Raw genomic sequence first — 18,736 nt, 5'->3', positions numbered from 1 at the left:
TTCTTGCGAAGATATTTGAGGAACTGAGGGTACAAACCCGTAAGCCGTGTATGGATCAAGACTGTAACTGTCAGTTCCGACCCAGCGATGCGCTCCGCGTACTCACCTGATAGTTTTTTATATTCGTGAGGACCGTCGGAACTGGGTATTGCGTGATTTCTCTGTTGATATCCGTCGTTTATCTTCTGTTTTTGTAAGGTATTACGAATGTCATTATTTGTTGTTATATTGTTTGAAAAAAAACCCTGATTTGTTGTTCATGGAAAGAAAGTTGCTGTACAGCTTACACCTTCTCCCACCCTCTTAGAAGGGCGCGTCAGTCGGCGAACGTTTGAACTGGCCGCCAGCCTCTTGGAGTCTCAATTTTTATTTATCGTCCTAATTGCAATAAATACATTCTACTTGCGTGGATCAAAATATATAAACTAACTAATAAAGAGAAAATATATTTTTAAATGATGTTATTGTGTCTAAAATATGTATCAGTAAATGTCGGAAGGTGGATCGTGATGTTGATATTGTATTTCAGAGTAAACAACTGATATATGAATTGCCTTTCGCCAAAGCATTATTATTATTATTATTAATATTTATTGAACAATTATAAAGCCATAACTGAACCCCAAGTCGTTATTTAGTGCGCAGAATACTGAAAAGTTATCGTCGATTGACATTTTAAAGACTAGATATTTTTTGGTGGCTGGAGATAAAGTTTTGTTTGTAGTGAAATCTATATTTTAACCAAATGCTGCATTAAAGAGAAATTGTTCTGTTCATATAAGCACAACTAAAAGTTTAGTAACTGTAATAAACAGAGAGCAAATAATAATTGTCATGTGACATGACAGCGGTAACCAAAAGGTTACGGCTAATGAAGCGACAATCAAACTACGATCTTTCTGAATACTACCTGATGGTCATGCGCAGTTGCCATTTCCCCTCCGCTCCTTGGGACTGCGTTGCCCTGTAACTTGGAAGACCTTCGCCCACAGTTCGGCCTTTTCCATAAAAATCTCTTTTGGCTCTAGGGTGTTGGCCATGTGAGGGTGGGGACGTTCGCTCCGGTGTACATTTTCTTTCTTCTTTTTATTCTTGGTCATGCAAATATATTTACTTACTGATTTGTGTTCTTTGGTTATTTGTTGGTCCACATAGCAGATTAATGCACAATCAAGTTAAATTAATTTCATGTGCTGTTGCCTGACAGTATCGTAGTCAGTGACGACCCGTCCGTAAGGCAAGCGAGCTCGGGGTGTCATATGAAGCGGGCAATCGCTCGTTGTGTCCTACGTGAGAGAAACATTCCTGCACACGCACCTTCCGTGTACTACACGGCCAGCGCAGCGACTCACGCGAACATATCGAAATATCTGATCTCGGAATCCGGCAGCTTTACTCTCCTGATCGCTTCGCTGTAACCTAGGACAGCGCCACACAAACAGCCAGTTTGCTATTTCCGCTTCACCCACGCAACTCGCATTTAATCGCTCACGTAGGAAACCGGGTTAGAGCTGTATAATTTTTCAAAAAGTGAAAAGTTCATTCTTTGTGTCTATGAATAAAACTCATCATATAAAATTTATAAAATTGTTTATGTACATTTTTTTTCCTGCAATAATTATTGGAATACATGGACATTAATTTAATGTTCTTGTATTCCAATAATTGCGCATCCAGTGCTCACAAGTCCTGTGCAAAGCAACACCCACAGGTGGAAATCCTCCAGCCCAGAGGCTTCCTGGCATCGCCGCCACTCCGGCTTATATCGGGCCACATATACGTAGACCCGAGCAAGCTGAGGCATGGAACAAAACAGAAAAAATTAGAAAACAATAATAAAAACATTTCGTAACTCACAACAAAGCGATACCCGTCACATCTGAAATGAAATGTTGATTTAAGTCACGCGAGTGAATCGAAATTATGCTCTTGTATTATTGCTACTGTACTTACAAATTAATTGTGACCAAAGGAATTTCTAAACAGATCAACAGAAAATGGGTATTTACGAGCATCGATTAGCGGCTTAAAATGGCAGGCCAAAGTCCTCATATTTTAAACTGGAGTCTACTTATTACAAGCAGTTTTAAAAAGTCATGGGGGTTTCCCTATTAAAGGAAAGACCAAGTGATTCGGAGACTTCCTTCGATCTCCGGGATTCGAAGACTGACTTAATGCACACACGTTCATTTAGTTTATAAAGAATGCGGAATGTTCGGGCCTGTCAGCGAGGTTTTATGACACGCAGACTAATTAAATTGTCTGATCAGTTAAGCGAAATTATAATTAGCTCCAATTTCGTTCACTTAATGCCGATCCTAGTATTTTCTCTTTCATAGCAAATTTCCCTACTTGTTAGATCCTGCACTCTCCGATATTTTTCTTATCATCAGTGATTTATTTTGGTTTCCTTCTGGCTCCACTTTCTCCGCTCCTCTTTCGCCTTTTAAATAATTTACACTTCTACGTAATGAGACCATGTCAAAGGTCACAGGATCTTCGCGGCAAAGAATCTCGTAGATCGTTCAAGGCTTAGGCAGGACCAGAAAGGGCGTGTGAGACAACGTGTCACTTACCACGAAATCGACAGCGAAGCCGGTCGACACCACTATCGGTGTGTAACCGTGGGAATCTTTGTCCCCATCTATCACCAAAGCCAATTTCACGGATAAGGTGAATAGCATTGCCGCCATTGCTAGCGTCTTCTTCACACACTTCAGCCTTGGGTGCTGTAATGAGAAAGTGTAAATATTTTAATCCCTGTGATCAAGATCTGCAATTGCGTATCCTCATTCATGATTTATGCGTCTCTTAAGGTCACTGTAGTACCGTGCACTTGTTAAATACCTCGGAAAAATAAGTTCTTGAACAGCGCGAACAGGCAAATTCTCGGAGACTTGACTTTCCCTCCATAATTACAATTGTCAAGGGATTGAGGAAGCTTGACTGAGACAGCTCGGTAATTCCGTCCTTGAACCTTTCTTGAATCTGGGTTCTCCCAGCAAGCCTCACTGCAAACGGAGTCGTCGTAGAGAACTTACCTGAACTGACGGTTCTGTACTACAGACCTTGAACTTGTCCACAAAGAAGTTGCGTCTGCAAAATCCTGCGCATTACTGAGATGTTCTTCGTGGAAGAACATCTCAGTAATGCGAAACTATTTTGGTTTCCTTCTGGCCCCATTTTCTCCACTCCTCCTTCGCCTTCTTTTAAATAATTTACACTTCTGCGTAATAAGACTATGTCAAAGGTCACAGGATCATCGCGGCAAAGAACCTCGTAGATCGTTCAAGGCTTAGGCAGGAACAGAATGAGCGTGTGAGCAACGAACACAGGAACCTAAGACTACGTGTCACTTACCAAGAGAATGACGGTGATGGCCACCAAGAATGTCAGGGTAATTACTGACGGGGTATGGTCTTCCTTCTCCCTCATCCTGTTGATGGCCTTTCCTTGGCCCCAGATGTTCAAAAACTGGGCCACCTCCGCAATGGCGATGCCCAGTTTCTTTTTCCACTGTAATGAGAAAGTGTAAATATTTTAATCCCTGCGATCAAGATCTGCAATTGCGTATCCTGATCGATGATTTATGTGTCACTTAGGGTTATTTACCTCGGATTAATATTTATCTTTGATAATAATAAGTTCTTAAATTAGCGAGTTCATAAAAACGGTCTCTCGGCTTACATCGGGGAATTTGCCTGGAAGAACCGAGGAAAACCCAGTTTTCTAGACGAGTTTCTGCCGACATTCAGACCCGAGTCATTTTGATTTGCTAATTTTTCTCTCCATGCGTGTGTTTTAAGGGCAAATACGCAGTCGAATGCCTGCGTGCCTCATTCTCAAAGGAAATGCCGGACGCCGTCAGAGTTCTTTACGTGAATGTGGAGTCTTTCAAGGACGAAGAATCGAAGGTTTCCTTTATTTATGCTTCCACGGCATTTCTTAGCTTCTAGTAAAATAAGAATTATCTAAAACCTTCTCTGCATAAATTCGACTCTCCCACCTCTAGCGTAGTTTTTCAAAATGAAATTAAGTATCTCTGGCAAAAATCACGTGACTGTACCATTAGGTCCACTTATGAGTAACGTTGAGAGTAACAAATCAACTTCCTTTCGTCAGAAATCATTTTTAAGATTTGTTGCACGTTGTGTTATGTTATGTTTCCTCCTACTGCGTCGGCCGCCCGCCACGCCAACTACTACATCGCCTCAGATTTTCCTCAGTCACTCAACTCAGTGACTGTCGCAACTGCGCATCGTTGTTTGTGAAGAGAAGTAAACATGAGACATAAAAAGATTGTAAACAAAAAAACAGAATCGCTATCAATGCCCTTATCTATCACGCGTTGAAGTGTCTGACATTCTACGATTAATTATGGAATTATTGAGAATTTAGAATTACACTCGATCGGAGTTTTCTAAAATTTAAAATGGAGATAACAGTTCTAACCTAATGAGACAACAAATCTGTGGAATTATTCCTTTGCTATCAGATAGAACAGTCTGCGTAATTTCTACCCATCCCTCTCATCAATTGATTCCAAGTTTTGTCTCTGTAAATGCAACATAGGAAGAAAACTTTACATTTCACTTTTATTCGGAGGCTAGCCGGGACCTTCGCGATTCTAGGGAGGAAGCTCTGTCCCCATCTTCAGGGTTCTGATCTGACTGGATCCTCGGAAGTCGCCTGTGTAACTGCGTGCATTGGTCCCGAGCAGCCAGTTACACAGGCAACTTCCGAGGATCCAGTCACGTCAGAACCCTGAAGATTGGGACAGAGTTTGTTCCCGAAACGTCGGATTACTACCATAACCGGTTAACGCGGCTGTTTGTCCGAGAAGATTTATTGAATTTGTTCCCGAAACGTCGTTTACTGTAACGCGGCTGACTGCCCGAGATTTTATTGAATTTGCTCCCGAAACGTCGCTTTACTACGGTAACCAGCTAACGCGGCTGATTGCCCGAGAATATTTTGATTTACTTTTTGAACCTTCGATAAATTGTTAATCCAAAATTCCTGCTTGAATCCGATAATTACGCTCTTTGGAGAACGGTGGCGCCATCGAATGGCCCGTGAATGACATCCAGGGAATAATAAAAATAGATAGACCCTGTTACCTTTTTCCAGTCCAGCAAAATAACAAAGTGAGATTACACAAAATTATCATACGACCGATTGTATCCTATTGATGTGACCTTGGACCATGGTAAGGAATTCAGAAGACATGTTGGATGTCCTTGAAAGGAAAATACTAAGACAAATTTATGGTCCAAAGCTGGTAGATGGAGAATTGGGTATAATTATGAAATTTGTGAACTGTACAAGGACCTACAAATTTTCCCTGTTTATTAAGCTCAAGAGATTGCGGTGGGCTGGCCATGTGGTTAGGATGGAGGATAATCGCGTACCCAAAAAGGTGACTCAAGAGACAATACATGCATATGGAAAGCGAAGAATAGGTAAACCCAGAAAGAGGTGGGGAGATTCTGTGAGGGAGAATGCCAATAAATTTCTAGGAATAAGGAAAAATAAGAAATGAATGGAGGCAAAGATTGAAGAGGCCACAGTTCAACTTTGAGAGGTTAAGGCTGGACAAGTTTTCTAAATTTTACTTGTTATTTCATCATAACCTGATCAGCTTTTTGATTTGAGGGACTGTACATGTAGCCCTCGATTACGCCGGAGATGCGTTCCTGGACGAATCAGCGTAAATTGAAACTCTTTAATAATGTAAATCAATGGGTAATCAATTACATGTGTTCCCAGCACCCGAACATCGACGAGTAATATAATGGAAATACATTTAAATCTATGAAATAATGTAAATAAAATAAAGGGAATTTAAAAAATATATTTTATGCACTTACAATTCGTTGGTCCCCGCGATTGACTGTGATCCTTTCTTGTGAGTGATGTGTACAGTCATCTCTGCTGTTATGCGATGTAAGACACCGACCTATAGAAAACTGCGTAGCAAAAATAACCCTGCGACCTCCGCAGAGATTAAGTTAGTCCTTTGAAAGTTTAAAGCACCAGGAATGAAATTGCATGAGAGCAAACTCGCATATGCAAAATTTTGCATTTCACAAACGGCTTTTACCGATTCATCGATCTCATTGGAGCAAATTCGCGTTAACGAAACATACGTAATTGCAGAGATGACTGCTTTTATAATTTTTATTCAAAACCAGCGATGTAAGAATTACGATTTAGTATAAGAATTAGTACGAGAAACATTGTAAAAGGTTATAAGCAATTTTTTCCACTTTTTGACTTGCAGGTTTCAAAATTGGCGTTATTCTGAATCGGCGCAAATCGAGGGCTACCTGTACACTAACTTAAATAAAACACAAAACGTTGCTAGGAACCGTTTGTAATGGTTAAGGAAGTCTTACCCCGCTGGATTCATCTTCAACCCTTGGGTGAGCTGCTTCATCATTACGATTTTCAGTCGCTGTAGCCTTCACCGCCATGTTTTCTTGTTAAAGCTCTCCAAATTCTAAGCAAGGACCAGCTGTTTTGATTTACCTATGGTCACAGAGAATAATAAAAATCCATACATAAACACATCCATATTTTATTACATTCCATAGATCCCATATAGTTGCCAATTTTTAACAAGAATTTGAATGTGCAGAAAAGTCTGAAAAATCCGTAATTTGAAATTTAATGGTAATCCTTTCAGGTGTTCTGAATTCCTTGCAAAAAGACATTATGACAAAGCATTTTTACAACTTCAGTGGTTGGTCATGTTTAAAGGCAATTTTACAATAAAGTAAACTTGTGTATGGCCTCTTCCTAAATTAGCCTACATATTATTTTATTTTTCAGGCCTATTTACATTTGAAATTATAATCTTTTAGATCTGTGTCATAAGTATTAACTTGTTTTTGCCAATGATGATGACCACTTTGAGATCAAAACGCGTTTGGCATTAGTGTCCTTCAAACTGCAAACAGTTTTATATTCCAATACACTACACGGTGTGCAAGGTCTTAAGATTATTGGTGTTTCACCTTTCAACCACATGACATGGCTGGCAACCTAAGAAGAATTTTAGTTGCAACAAAAGCTCCAGGTCATACTGGCACTTACTTGTTAGGCTCCAGCTGCTATTACTACTTCTGCACTCACCATTAAAGGCCCAGGCTGCAATTGTTCCAGTCCTGAAAACAAAAATGTACAAAGTCCTGTGAAGACTAGTGGACTGGATTCCTGACATCACGTTCACCCTAAGCAACTTGTGTGGTAACCACTTTCATCTCCTAATTATGGTTACACATTTTAGTTAATGTGTGTTTACAGTGCCTTTTCAGAAATACAATGATGTGAAAAGTGAGCGACGGAAAATTTAACTAGGAAGTGGCTGTGCGTTAATTGAGCCCATTATCTCGGACTAACTTAAATCTCACATACAGAATGCACATGCAATATGTCCTATTGCTGATCTAATGCACTTAAAAAGTGATATGAAGTTTCTTAAGAACACACAACAACATGTGGGCCTTCAGCACATTATCTTGAGGCAAACACAGGAGACACAATTTGCTGCTCAGCAGACTATGCAGGATCAAGCCTCTAGTAATGAATTCCTAGATTGATAGAAAACAATTATATCCAAAATATCCTGTTTCCTGAATGCATACATACTCAAACAAATCAGCAGATTCTTGGGCAATGAGCTTTTTATTAAAATAGAGCATATGTCTAACTCAGCCCTCTCTTATGAAAATGGTAATATGCGTTCGACTTTCCATGTCCAAGTCACACCCATTTGAATACGGCACCAAATGTAATCATGACGCCACAGATGGGTGATGTAATAATGGCAGAACCAATCAACATTGATATTTCGTTTTCCAGATGGCGCATATTACAATTCTCAGAATGAAGGTACACCAGAAATGAATCCTAACCTGCTCAACAGAAGTTAATCAGACGCATTCACCCCCCCCCCCCCAACCCTTTTGCACAACATTTCGCAAACTCATCCCAACCTCAAACAGCAAAAAAAAAACATCAACTTACGTTGCAGCGTCTTAAAGGATAACCGAATGATAAAAGCGAAACCATAACGTTCACCTCAGTTTCCTTACTGCAATGAATATTCTGATTTAATACCTGGGTCCAAGACGCACAAAGCGAAGCAAAGCATGACCACACAACTGCTCCATTATCTCACAGACTATATGGTAGACCGACGTAAGGGCGGAGTCCTGCGCAAGCGCAAGACATCGTCTCTTGCTAGCGAGTCACTCTCACTCTCTCTCTCTAAACGTGTGCGGTAACCCAGCAGATGGCATGATTTGCAGCAAATGTTGCAACATTTCTGGCAACGTTGTTCCAAGGAGTATCACAATGAACTTCACAACGAGTAAAATGGAAATTTGAAAATCGTAACATCAAGGTGGGGCTATTGCGAGAGGACGGGCTGCCACCCAAGGTCAAAGCAGTGCATCTAGGAAGAGACGGCAACACAAGATTGGCGACAGTTAAAGTTGCAAGGGTGACATAAATAAACTGTGTCCACTTGCACATGACTAGTGAAATGGGCTTTAAACAAATTAAGTGTGAATAAGTATATGTTTTAGTGACCGATGAATACGAATATCGTTCAACTTACACATCATTTTTTGTTTTGTTTACAATTGAACAATTTGGATTTACAAGTTATGTAATTTGTAGTAAATGTTGACATCCGTCAATGTAGGCGGAATGTTCGGTGTTCATGTTGGCAGCTCTGTAACCGTAGCTATTGTACGATGTTTAATGTTGGTACGACTGTAACCTTAGCGTCTTGTCCTGTTCCGCGTTGTTCTTCGTCGAGGCAAGGTTGGTGGAAGTTTTATACGAGTTTGAAGTGTGTTTTAATAAAGAAATAGTTCACTGTAGTGGGACATACGCCCACTCAAGGAACAACAGTGTTACATTTAACTGATGTAAGAGACCATTGAAATAATAAAAATTTGTGTACATTTGTTATTGTCAAGTATTGATGAATTATGGAATGTGAATATGTAGAGAACGCCGAAAGTGCTGGAAAAGCTGAGGCGCACACTTGTAACTTAATATTCCTTTTATGCATAAAAGCGTCTTGTTACAATAATTAATTATCTTGCTGTATCTGGTTTCCAGTGCGGTGGAGCTGTTGTCCTATGAGGGAGGAAGCAGCTTTGAGTATTCAGAAAGGTAAGTTTTTATTTGTAGGTTTTTGCAATAAAATTAATATTTCGGGTAGTATTTCACCAAGTTCAACAGAATAGAGAGGTCATTTACGACATAATGAAGTAAAACACAGTGTTATATATAACTGATATACGGGGCCATTAAAATAATGTAACTCCTTCATGTTAAAATAATTATCTTGCTATATCTGTTTTCCTTTCCAGTTTGGTGTAGCAGTTATCCTGTGTGCTTGCCTGTATGGGAGGAAGCTGCTTTGAGTATGCAGAATGGTGAGTTTTTATATGCAAACTTTTACAATTATATAATATCTTAGGAACTATTTCACCAAATTCAATGAAATAAAAATACAATTGGTCATAATGAAGTATATGAGTTATATATAACTGATATAAAAGGCCATTAAAATAATAATTTACGTACACAAATTCCTGTCAATTATTGATGAATTTGTGAGTCATCAGTGTGGGTTCAGATGTAACAGATCAACGATTGATCAGATCTTTTGCATTTGTCAGCTGTTAGAGAAAAGATGAGACAGTACATCAATTAATTAAAAGTTTCTAAAAAGCCTACCACTCTGTTAAAAGAAAAGTGTTACACAATATTCTCATTGAATTTGGTAAACCAAAGAATCTAGTGAGTCTAATAAAAATGTGCTTAAATGAAACCTGTAGCAAAATTCGAGTACTTAAATATTTATCTGAGACATTCCACATCAAGAACGGTCTGAAACAAGGAGATGCTTTGTCTCCCTTGCTGTTTAACTTTGCGCTAGAATATACGCCATCAGGAAAGTCCAAGATACGTAAGGAGGGTTTGAAATTGAATGGGACACATCAGCTATTGGCATATGCTGATGATCTTAATTTATTGGGGAACGATATGAATACAATAAAGAGGAATGCAGAAGTTTTACTAAAGGGTAGTAGACAGGTGGGGCTAGAAGTAAATTCAGAAAACTAAGTACATGTTAGTATCCTGTCAGCAGACAAGCCTGCAGAATCATATTAGGGTGGCTAATAAGTCCTTTGAAATGGTTACAAACTTCAAATACAGTAAAACCTCTCTAACTTGGACACTTGCGGTTCCACGATAATGTGTCCAACTTACAGAGGTGTCCAGGATAGAGGGAAAGGGGAAAATATCCTTTCATATTGTGGTGTAATGACAATGTGGTAATTGTGAAGTATTATGGAGCCCTTCCCAAAAAGGAAATTATTGATAAGAAAAATCAAAGGGGTAAATTAAATTTTCATAACTTTTGTTTTCACTAAATTAAACTTACATGGATAAGCTCAAAGAAGGGCACCAATACCTTACGTTTACCGACAATGTATTCTATTTTACATAATCTAACTACTGTAGGCTTGCTTGAATTAAGAATTAATGACAATAGTATTAATAATCTTTTGAACCCCACTCTCATGGTTGCACATTACACCCCAGCCTCAATGAAATTTTAAATGTTCAAAATGTATTTTTTTAATTGTACTTACAGCATTAGCTCAACATATGATATCACTTAATTCTTGTAAAAAAGTCCGTCACAAGACACTGCTTTTTTGCTTTTGTCTTTGAATTTGCCCATCCTCTTTCTAATTTTCGCCGCAATCCGAATAAATTTTCAACCATTGCTGGTTGATTATGAGCGAAAGCATACCGTTCTAATTCTTCCATGCATTGCAAAGCACTCTGATGTGTAGGTGGTTCTTCGTACATAGATAACTCTTCTTCCTCTGAAGATTCTTTACACACATCGTCACTTGAAGTCATCACTTTGTCTAGCACATTATCGATTGTTCCAGCAACATCGTCGTGAACCTCTAGAATGTTGTCGAACGTTGAAAGAGCTTGGACATCAGGAATTTGGTTGCGATACTCCTCAGGAAGACAGTTTATTTCTTCATGAAAACTGTCTTCTTCCATCGCTTCCGCTTCATCCTCAATGGAATCTGCCATAAATCCTGCATGTCGGAAACACTTTGCAATGGTTTGAGGAGAAACTTCTGCCCAGGCACCATGAATCCACCGAATGGCATCTAAGACTGTAACGCTTCTTGAAAATTCGGTCACGTCTTTGCACTTATCTGCAGCATTGATTAGTGAATGCATTAGTTGCTTCCTGTAGAGCAGTTTCACAGATTGAATAATGCCCTTATCTAGTGGCTGCACTTCGCTGGTCAGATTTGGCGGCAGAAATTGTATACTGACGTTTGAGAGATTTGAACTGACGTGGCTTGTAGTGTTGTCGACAAACAATAATATCTTCCGATTAGCCCGCTTCATTTTAAGGTTGACCTCGTTCAACCACTCAGAAAAAATTGTAGATGTCATCCAAGCCTTCTTGTTGTGACACCAAATTACGGGAAGGTCGTCCAATTTCACATTGTTCGTTTTGAAAGCTCTAGGACGTGCAGCATTTCCAATAACTAATGGCTTTAATTTCGCTCCTCGCGAATTGCAACATAGCAAAACAGTAATCCGTTCCTTAGATTTCTTCCCTCCTTTACATGTCTCTCTCATTTCTATTAAGGATCGCGTTGGAAGTTGACGGTAGAATAATCCAGTTTCATCCGCGTTGAAAATGTCCTCTTCTGCGTATCCCAACAAAAGGCTTGAAAGTTTGCGTTTCCAATCTTCAGCAGCTTGAAGATCAGCAGAAGCTGATTCGCCAGAAAGGACGTGCAGACTTATGTTATTTCGTTTACGGAAACGATCCAACCAGCCATTGCTCGCCGAGAAATCTTCGGTGTGGAGTCTAGTTGCAATTTCTCTAGCCTTCTCCTGTAAAAGTGTGCCACTAATGGGAATGTTCTTTGCACGACAACACCGGAAAAACTCTAACACTTTGTCATTTAGTTCATCATGAGGTGTTTTTCGTAGTCTTTTTCTGTCTGCATTACAATTCTTTTCCCACGCATCGGTAATTGCGGCTCTGTTGCTGTTGATGTTGGAAACAGTAGATTTTGAGATGCCGTATTTCTCTGCCAGCTTCCTGCAACTTTCTCCTATCTTCAGAAGATCCAAAACTTCTTTCTTCTTTTCCAGAGTTAATTCCACCAATTTTCGTTTTCCCATCGCAAAAAGAAAAATCCAATTTCTGTTAACACTGTTGCAAGCTAACTCAGCTGCAAGCACAGTACTGACAAAGTTAGAACTGTACCAGCAATACTACTGTAGTCCAGTGAAGGGTTCAACAAAAAAATAAATATACACTTTCACTGCATTCCAATGATGGGTTCAAAGTCTCACACCCTCAATTATAAGCTAATCCTCAGGTAGAAGGCATTCATCAGTCAGAAATTCAAAATAACAAAATACTAACTGTAAATGTTTCCCATAAAAGCATTGAAGCTAAGTGCATGAACCTGTCCAACTTGCAACAAAAGGGGTGTTCAAGTTCCAGGATAGAGGGGTGTCCAAGATATAGAGTGTTGTGGACATGTAAAATTATAGGATATTCGCCGGTTCCAATTAAAAGTGTCCAATATAGAGGGGTGTCCAGGATATAGGGTGTCCAACTAGAGGGGTTTTACTGTACAACAGCAGAGCATACAGACTTGGATTCAAACCGGTAACCGGCCGAGTACGAAACCCATTCCACAGCGCCCAGCCCCAAGTTGCGCGTCGCTGCCTGACCTTACCCAGAGCAGCAAGACAGAGCCTTCACTGTCCTAGTGTGTCCGTTGCTTGGTTCTCAGCTTCAATAACAAATATAATGCTCCATGAGCTATGATCTACTGGGGCAAACCACGGAAGTCTAGAATACTTTTCCAGAAGTCAGATTTCTTGAACAGCCCAGCGACTATTACATTGTCAAGAAGCATTCTGTTCTGTAGTTTCTTTCGCAGACAAATCTAGAGCTGAAAACGTGACGAAAACAGTCCTAATGTATTTGAATACATTTATACAAAGACTGAATAATGGCTACAGAATTTCATGAAGCTAAACCTACGATGGCTCAATTTTGTGGGCCCTCAGATTTTAACTGGGAAACTTGGATGTTTCCAAGTTAATGTATGTTCAATAATTCTCTTGTGTTTGGATTATTTACGACCCGAAATTTGGTCAATGGCATTTATGCAGTGTCACAAACGCCTACATTTTGCGTTTTGGACGAATGCTTTTGTGCTGAAAAGCTTGAAACATTGGGTACTCGGTTAGTAACAGCGGAGGGATACATAGTGACATAGCGTGGGGACCGTGGCGCGTCATTTGCTTGTCTGGTTGTGACGTCACTTACCCCAGGTTAAAATTTATATAATTTTGTGTGTCGAACTTTAAAACCCAAATAATAGGCGTACTAAATATATTTAGTGACGTCTGTACGTACTGCGTTGATTTGATCATCAAATGCCGTTCGTTTGCTAGATTTAGCTTGAACCGTCACAGGATGTCAGGTGGGGTGACATCTTACGGGCGAAATCGCTCTTCATTTTTTTAATCGCGTAGCAATATCAGAGAGCCATTAGCCTTCGTAAGGGTGAGACGTGAGCCTGCCTGCAGTCTATCTTGGCCTACATCGTACGAATCTGGTATTGTAGAATAAGCAACTAGTGTTCATAAGTTGTATTAAATAGTTTACGTGAAATTAATTGTGATTTCGTATTAATAGAGACAAATTAAATGTTCTCGGACTCGTCCAAAAGCTACTTCACTTTAGTTTGTATAGTTGGATAAAAAGTAGCTCGTGGTGTATACAAATTAGGTCGTGTGAAACAATGAATAAGTGTTCGCTAAAAACGTCGTAACAGTTTCGTGATTTGAAATAACTTCGACTTTGATTTCACGTTGCTCGGTCAAGAATTGCAAAATCATTATTCACGATATTCATTCCAACATGGAGAATTACGTGCGAAGTTTGTAGCCATTATGGCGTCTTTTGCGATGCAGAAATATTAAATATTCAAGTCATTCAGAAATGAAGAACGTTTCCAAAATATTAAATTTGTTTGCCGACTTTTGAGCACGTACACAAAATTACTGCTGACCAGTGGCTTTGTAACCCGCATGGCCTATAGGAACTGTACCGAGTACTCATTAATATGAATAAATAATTAGTTGCGAAAGTGGTAGACATTTTGATTTTTCCGAGAGTTGTATTTTTTCGCCGACATGAATATTCAAGCTGATCTGAATCATATTACATATTAATAATGAATGAGTTTTGCAAAGTTTCTAGAAGTTTGTCTTCAAAATTCTGGCAAACGTTTGGGAATCAAATTAACTGTTGATTGTCATTCTTATGATCTAGTCTAAAAATTCAGTGGTCCCATTGTAAAGTTATTGTCGTAGTTTCATGAAAATAATTTTAAATGCACTTGAGGAGATACTTAAATAATTATTGTGATAATATTATGTCAGTTCGGTTTCGTATAATTTGATGAGTACATTTCAGTCAAATAGGGTTACGATGCACTCAGATGTCATTAGTTAGTTAGTTAGTTAGTTAGTTATTTCCTGTTACTCCTAGTGGAGCATAGGGCAGCAGTAAAGACCTTCCATCTAGTTCTGTTGACAGCCAAGCGTTTCATTTCACTCCAAGTTTTACCAGCTTCCATAGCCTCTTCTTCCACCGTTCTCTTCCATGTCTACCTCGGACGGCCCGGTCTCCGTGTTCCCTGCGGATTCCAGTCCAGTGCTGTCTTTTCAACTGGTCCAGGTTGCTTGCGCAATGTGTGGCCAATCCACCTCCACTTTCTTTCCTTAATTTGCTCGTCAATCGGTGGTTGATTTGTTATCTCCCACAGGACATCATTTTATATTATATCCGGCCACCTCACATTTATAATTTGTCGCAAACACCGGTTGGTGAATACTTGTAACCGATTAACAATAGCTTTTGTAACCTTCCATGTTTCACAGCTATAGAGGAGAACTGACTTCACATTGCTATTGAACAGTCTAAGCTTGGTTCGTCTCGAGATGTTCTTGTTTCGCCAGACCGGATAAAGTTGAACGAAGGCTCCATTTGCCTTCTTTACATCCTCTTCTGTCCCTCCATCTTTCCCGACCATACTGCCTAGATATACAAAGGAGTCCACTTGTTCCACTTCCTCTCCAAGCACTGTTAGTTTTGTCTCATTTTCAGATCGAATTCTCATCTCCTTTGTCTTTTGGATGTTGATCTTTAACCCTGCAATCTCTGCTTCCTTTTGCAATCTTGCTAGCTTTGTGTCGATATCCTGAAAACTTTGCGAGAGCAGACAGATATCATCTGCATAATCGAGGTCTTCGAGCCTATCATGTATTCCCCATTGAATACCTCTTCTGCCACCTTCAACAACTTTCTTCATTACTCTATCCAAAACCAGCAAGAATAAGGTAGGTGACAAGATACATCCCTGCCTCACCCCAGCATTTGTTTGGATAGGTTCAGTGAGTTTTCCATTGTGCAAGACTCTGCATTCATATGCTTCATACATCTCTTTCATGATATTGGTAATCTTTGATGGTATTCCATATTCTTCCACAGTATTCCACATCACTCTCCTATTGACCGAATCAAACGCTTTCTCAAAATCGATAAACGTAAGGTAGAGAGTACTCCTCCATTCTGCACTCTGCTCTAGTATTATGCGGAGTGTGTTGATAAGATCGACACAACTTCGATGTTTTCTGAACCCTGCTTGCTCTTTCCTTAATTTTTCTTCCACGGATTCTTTAATTCGGTTTAGGATTATTCTTGAGAGCACTTTACTCGGTACTGACATGAGAGTTATGCCCCGCCAATTATTACAATTGGTAATATCCCCTTTCTTTGGTAACTTGACAATCAGGCCTGCAGACATCCAGTCCTCTGGTAGTTTCTCTTCTGCCCATATCTTCTCAAGCAGTGGGTGAAGTAGATTCACAGTGGTGTCGATGTCTACTTTAAGCACCTCAGGTGTAATATTATCCATTCCTGGAGCCTTTCCATTATTTATCTGTTTGAGGCTACTTTGATTTCAGCCTTTGTTGGTACATTTATACCGATTCTACAATCAGTTTCTACCACATTTTCTCGCGTCACCCCTCCGTCCTGTCGATCTCTGTTTAGGACTTCAGAGAAATATTCCTTCCATCTCTTGAGATGATCTTCTTCTGTTGTCAATAGTTGACCATCCTTACTTCTCACAGGTCTATTCTTGCTGAAGCCTTTCCTAGCTAACATCTTGGTTATACTACAGAGTTCTTTGGCATCTCCCCTTGCTGCAGCCGTCTCAGCTCTCTGGGCCTGTTCATCCACCCACATTCTCTTATCAGTTCTCACACTTCTCTTTACTAGGCGGTCAGTAATTGTGTATTCAGTTTGGATCCGGGCTTTTTGTTGCCGCGTTTTGCTCATATTTAGTTGTGCTTTGAGCTCCTTTCTATCACCTATTAACTTCCATGTATTTTCAGACATCCAATCTTCCTTCAAATAATTTTTGAAGCCCAAGACATGTTCACTCACGCTGCAGTAGATATCCTTAACCTGAGTCCTTGTACTTTCAATATCGGTTTCCTCTGCTTCTTGTAATGCTTCATAGCGGTTCTTTAGCTCTAAGTGAAATTCTTCTTTTTTTGCTGATGTCCTAAGTTGTTTCACATCATATCGTTGGTTCCGTTGTTCAAACCTTCTACCTGTAGCCATGATTTTTAATCGGAAGTCTGCGACAACAAGATGGTGGTCACTGCTGATATCAGCTCCGCGTTTATTCCTCACATCCATCAATGATCTTCTAAATTTTTTACTCAGTGCTATTTGATCAATTTGGTTTTCTGTTTTGTGATCCGGAGATACCCAAGTGATCTTATGGCAATTCTTATGAGGGAATATTGTACCTCCAATCACCAAATCATGGCTGGCACAAAAGTTTGCAAACATGTCTCCATTTTGATTCATTTCCCCAATGCCATGAACTCCCATTACCTGCTCCATGCCTTCATTTCTGTCCCCAACTTTTGCATTCAGATCTCCCATAACAATCAAAACATCCTTTTTGCAGGTTTTCCTGACAGTGTCATTTAGGGATTGATAGAACTCTTCTTTTAGTTCAACGTCTGAAGTTTCTGTAGGAGCATAGCACTGGATGATTGTGACATTTCGGATGTTTGTCTTAAAGCGTGCCGTCATTAACCTGTCTGATAAGGGTTGCCATTCCATAAGGCTTCTTTTTGCTCCTTTTGTCAACAAGAGACCAACTCCGTTCCTATGTTCTGCATCTTCTGCAGTAGGTCCTGAGTACAAGAATGTCAGCTCATCTTGTGTTTGCATTTCTCCAAAGTCTGGCCATCTCACTTCACTAACCCCAAGGATATCCAATCTGTATTTCAGCATCTTCTTTGTAACCTGCTTTAATCTGCTAGTTTCTCTCAAAGTTCTCACGTTCCAAAAACCTATTTTCGTGGTCCTTTTCATTCCAAAAGTCGTCAACACTGAATCTATCCGGCTGTCTTTTTTTGCTGTTTCCGTAACAAGAAAGTTTACAGGTCGGGTTGTTAGCCCTACGCCAACCCCCAGCCATCCCGGAGGACCGATGTTTTCTGTCGGGGTTGTCTCCCTTAGCTGGTAGGTCCCCATTTTAAAGCGTCGGGAACTCGCTTTTTAGCCCTTACATGACTTAGCCGTGTACACAGAGTGTACCCGTTGCCCAGGAGCCATGACGTGGATATGCATGCATCGGACTTAGTAGGAATAAATGGCATTTCCTGTGTTTTATTAGTGCACTTCCACCAGCAGGGAGTGCACCCACAGGATCACATACTACTCCTTAATAATTAAGAATGATTATATATATAAAAAAACAATTATATGCTCATAAATATACAGTTAAAACACTGACTTGTTAAGAAGGCTTCCTTAATGGTGCTTACATTAGGGGGGTGGCCTGAGTCGGCGTCTGTAAGATGTAACTAATATAAGCGCGGTGACAAATGTGTCTCCTACAGTGAGTATCCGAAAAGTGGGCCGACGTACTTCCTCTGTTCCTTGCCTTCGTCGTATGGATCCTGATACAAAGCGCATCTCTTCCGGAACTGTGTCTGAGGACTCCATAGTAGCTGTTACGGCTTGTATCTAGCGATGAACCATTGTTTAGCGTAAAATGTATTGGAATATAAAAAACCTGTGGAACTGTCTTAAAGTCGCAGAAGATTGGACCCGGAAGCGACCGGGCTCTTTAAGTGCGATTTCGAATACGAGGCTCCGTTAAAACGTGCGTTTTGGGGTTACTCTTGTCTGGGCCACCCCCCGGAAAATCACGATTTACGAAAATAAAGTGTACAATTCCAGAAATCAGTTTTATTGGTCGAGCTCTCCTGAGAGGTGGCCTTAGTGACGTGTAGAGTTATGGCAATTATACTGGCAATCATTGTTAGGACCGCCATCACAATTGCCACCCAAAGGCGGAACACCTCCCTCCAACGATCCTTCAAACGCCAGTAGCGGCCGTAGCAGTGGACGTGGTCACATATGCAAATATAGACGCGTAAAATCTGAGGCACGGAACAAAACAGAATAAGACATTTCTTAACTTACATCTGAAATTAAATGTTGATTTAGGTTACGCTCTTGTATTGTTGC

The 18,736-nt window shown here is 40.0% G+C and overlaps 2 protein-coding genes and 1 long non-coding RNA gene across 4 annotated transcripts; 1 reads left to right on the top strand and 2 right to left on the bottom strand.

The window, feature by feature from the left end:
- Positions 1-1,573: 1,573 nt before the first annotated feature.
- Positions 1,574-8,265, bottom strand: LOC110840800 (uncharacterized). 2 transcript variants are annotated; one of them, XM_087353158.1, is made up of 6 exons: positions 8,125-8,265; positions 7,099-7,169; positions 6,399-6,531; positions 3,361-3,516; positions 2,577-2,729; positions 1,574-1,795 (listed from the first exon to the last, which is right to left on the bottom strand). In XM_087353158.1, the coding sequence occupies exons 3-6, from the start codon at positions 6,474-6,476 to the stop codon at positions 1,643-1,645; spliced, it is 540 nt and encodes a 179-aa protein (XP_087209284.1). In that variant the 5' UTR covers positions 6,477-6,531; positions 7,099-7,169; positions 8,125-8,265; the 3' UTR covers positions 1,574-1,642. The 2 variants fall into 2 exon arrangements, with proteins under 2 accessions (XP_087209284.1, XP_087209285.1); XM_087353159.1 differs by having other exon boundaries at positions 7,138-7,169.
- Positions 8,266-8,319: 54 nt separating this feature from the next.
- On the top strand, positions 8,320-10,121 carry LOC110840801 (uncharacterized). The gene is made up of 3 exons (XR_002547005.2): positions 8,320-8,942; positions 9,139-9,192; positions 9,393-10,121. It is a non-coding gene; the product is annotated as an uncharacterized LOC110840801 (long non-coding RNA).
- A 5,990-nt stretch (positions 10,122-16,111) lies between these two features.
- Positions 16,112-17,428, bottom strand: LOC147873137 (uncharacterized). The gene has a single exon (XM_087352602.1). The coding sequence runs from the start codon at positions 17,426-17,428 to the stop codon at positions 16,112-16,114; it is 1,317 nt and encodes a 438-aa protein (XP_087208728.1).
- Between the last annotated feature and the right edge of the window lie 1,308 nt (positions 17,429-18,736).

This window comes from Zootermopsis nevadensis, unplaced genomic scaffold (genome assembly GCF_977971745.1).
Source record: "Zootermopsis nevadensis isolate Lab colony 2312 unplaced genomic scaffold, Znev_1.0 Znev_ptg000021l, whole genome shotgun sequence".
In the NCBI taxonomy this organism is placed as follows: domain Eukaryota; kingdom Metazoa; phylum Arthropoda; class Insecta; order Blattodea; family Termopsidae; genus Zootermopsis; species Zootermopsis nevadensis.
This window is presented reverse-complemented; position numbering and strand designations above follow the sequence as displayed.

Coding starts and splice junctions, on each gene's coding strand:
- LOC110840800 (XM_087353158.1), bottom strand. CDS start 6,476: ATGGCGGTGAAGGCTACAGCGACTGAAAATCGTAATGATGAAGCAGCT. Junction 3,517..6,398: donor TTGAAGATGAATCCAGCGGG/GTAAGACTTCCT, acceptor TTCTCATTACAG/TGGAAAAAGAAACTGGGCAT. Junction 2,730..3,360: donor CCATCACCGTCATTCTCTTG/GTAAGTGACACG, acceptor TTCTCATTACAG/CACCCAAGGCTGAAGTGTGT.
- LOC147873137 (XM_087352602.1), bottom strand. CDS start 17,428: ATGCAAACACAAGATGAGCTGACATTCTTGTACTCAGGACCTACTGCA.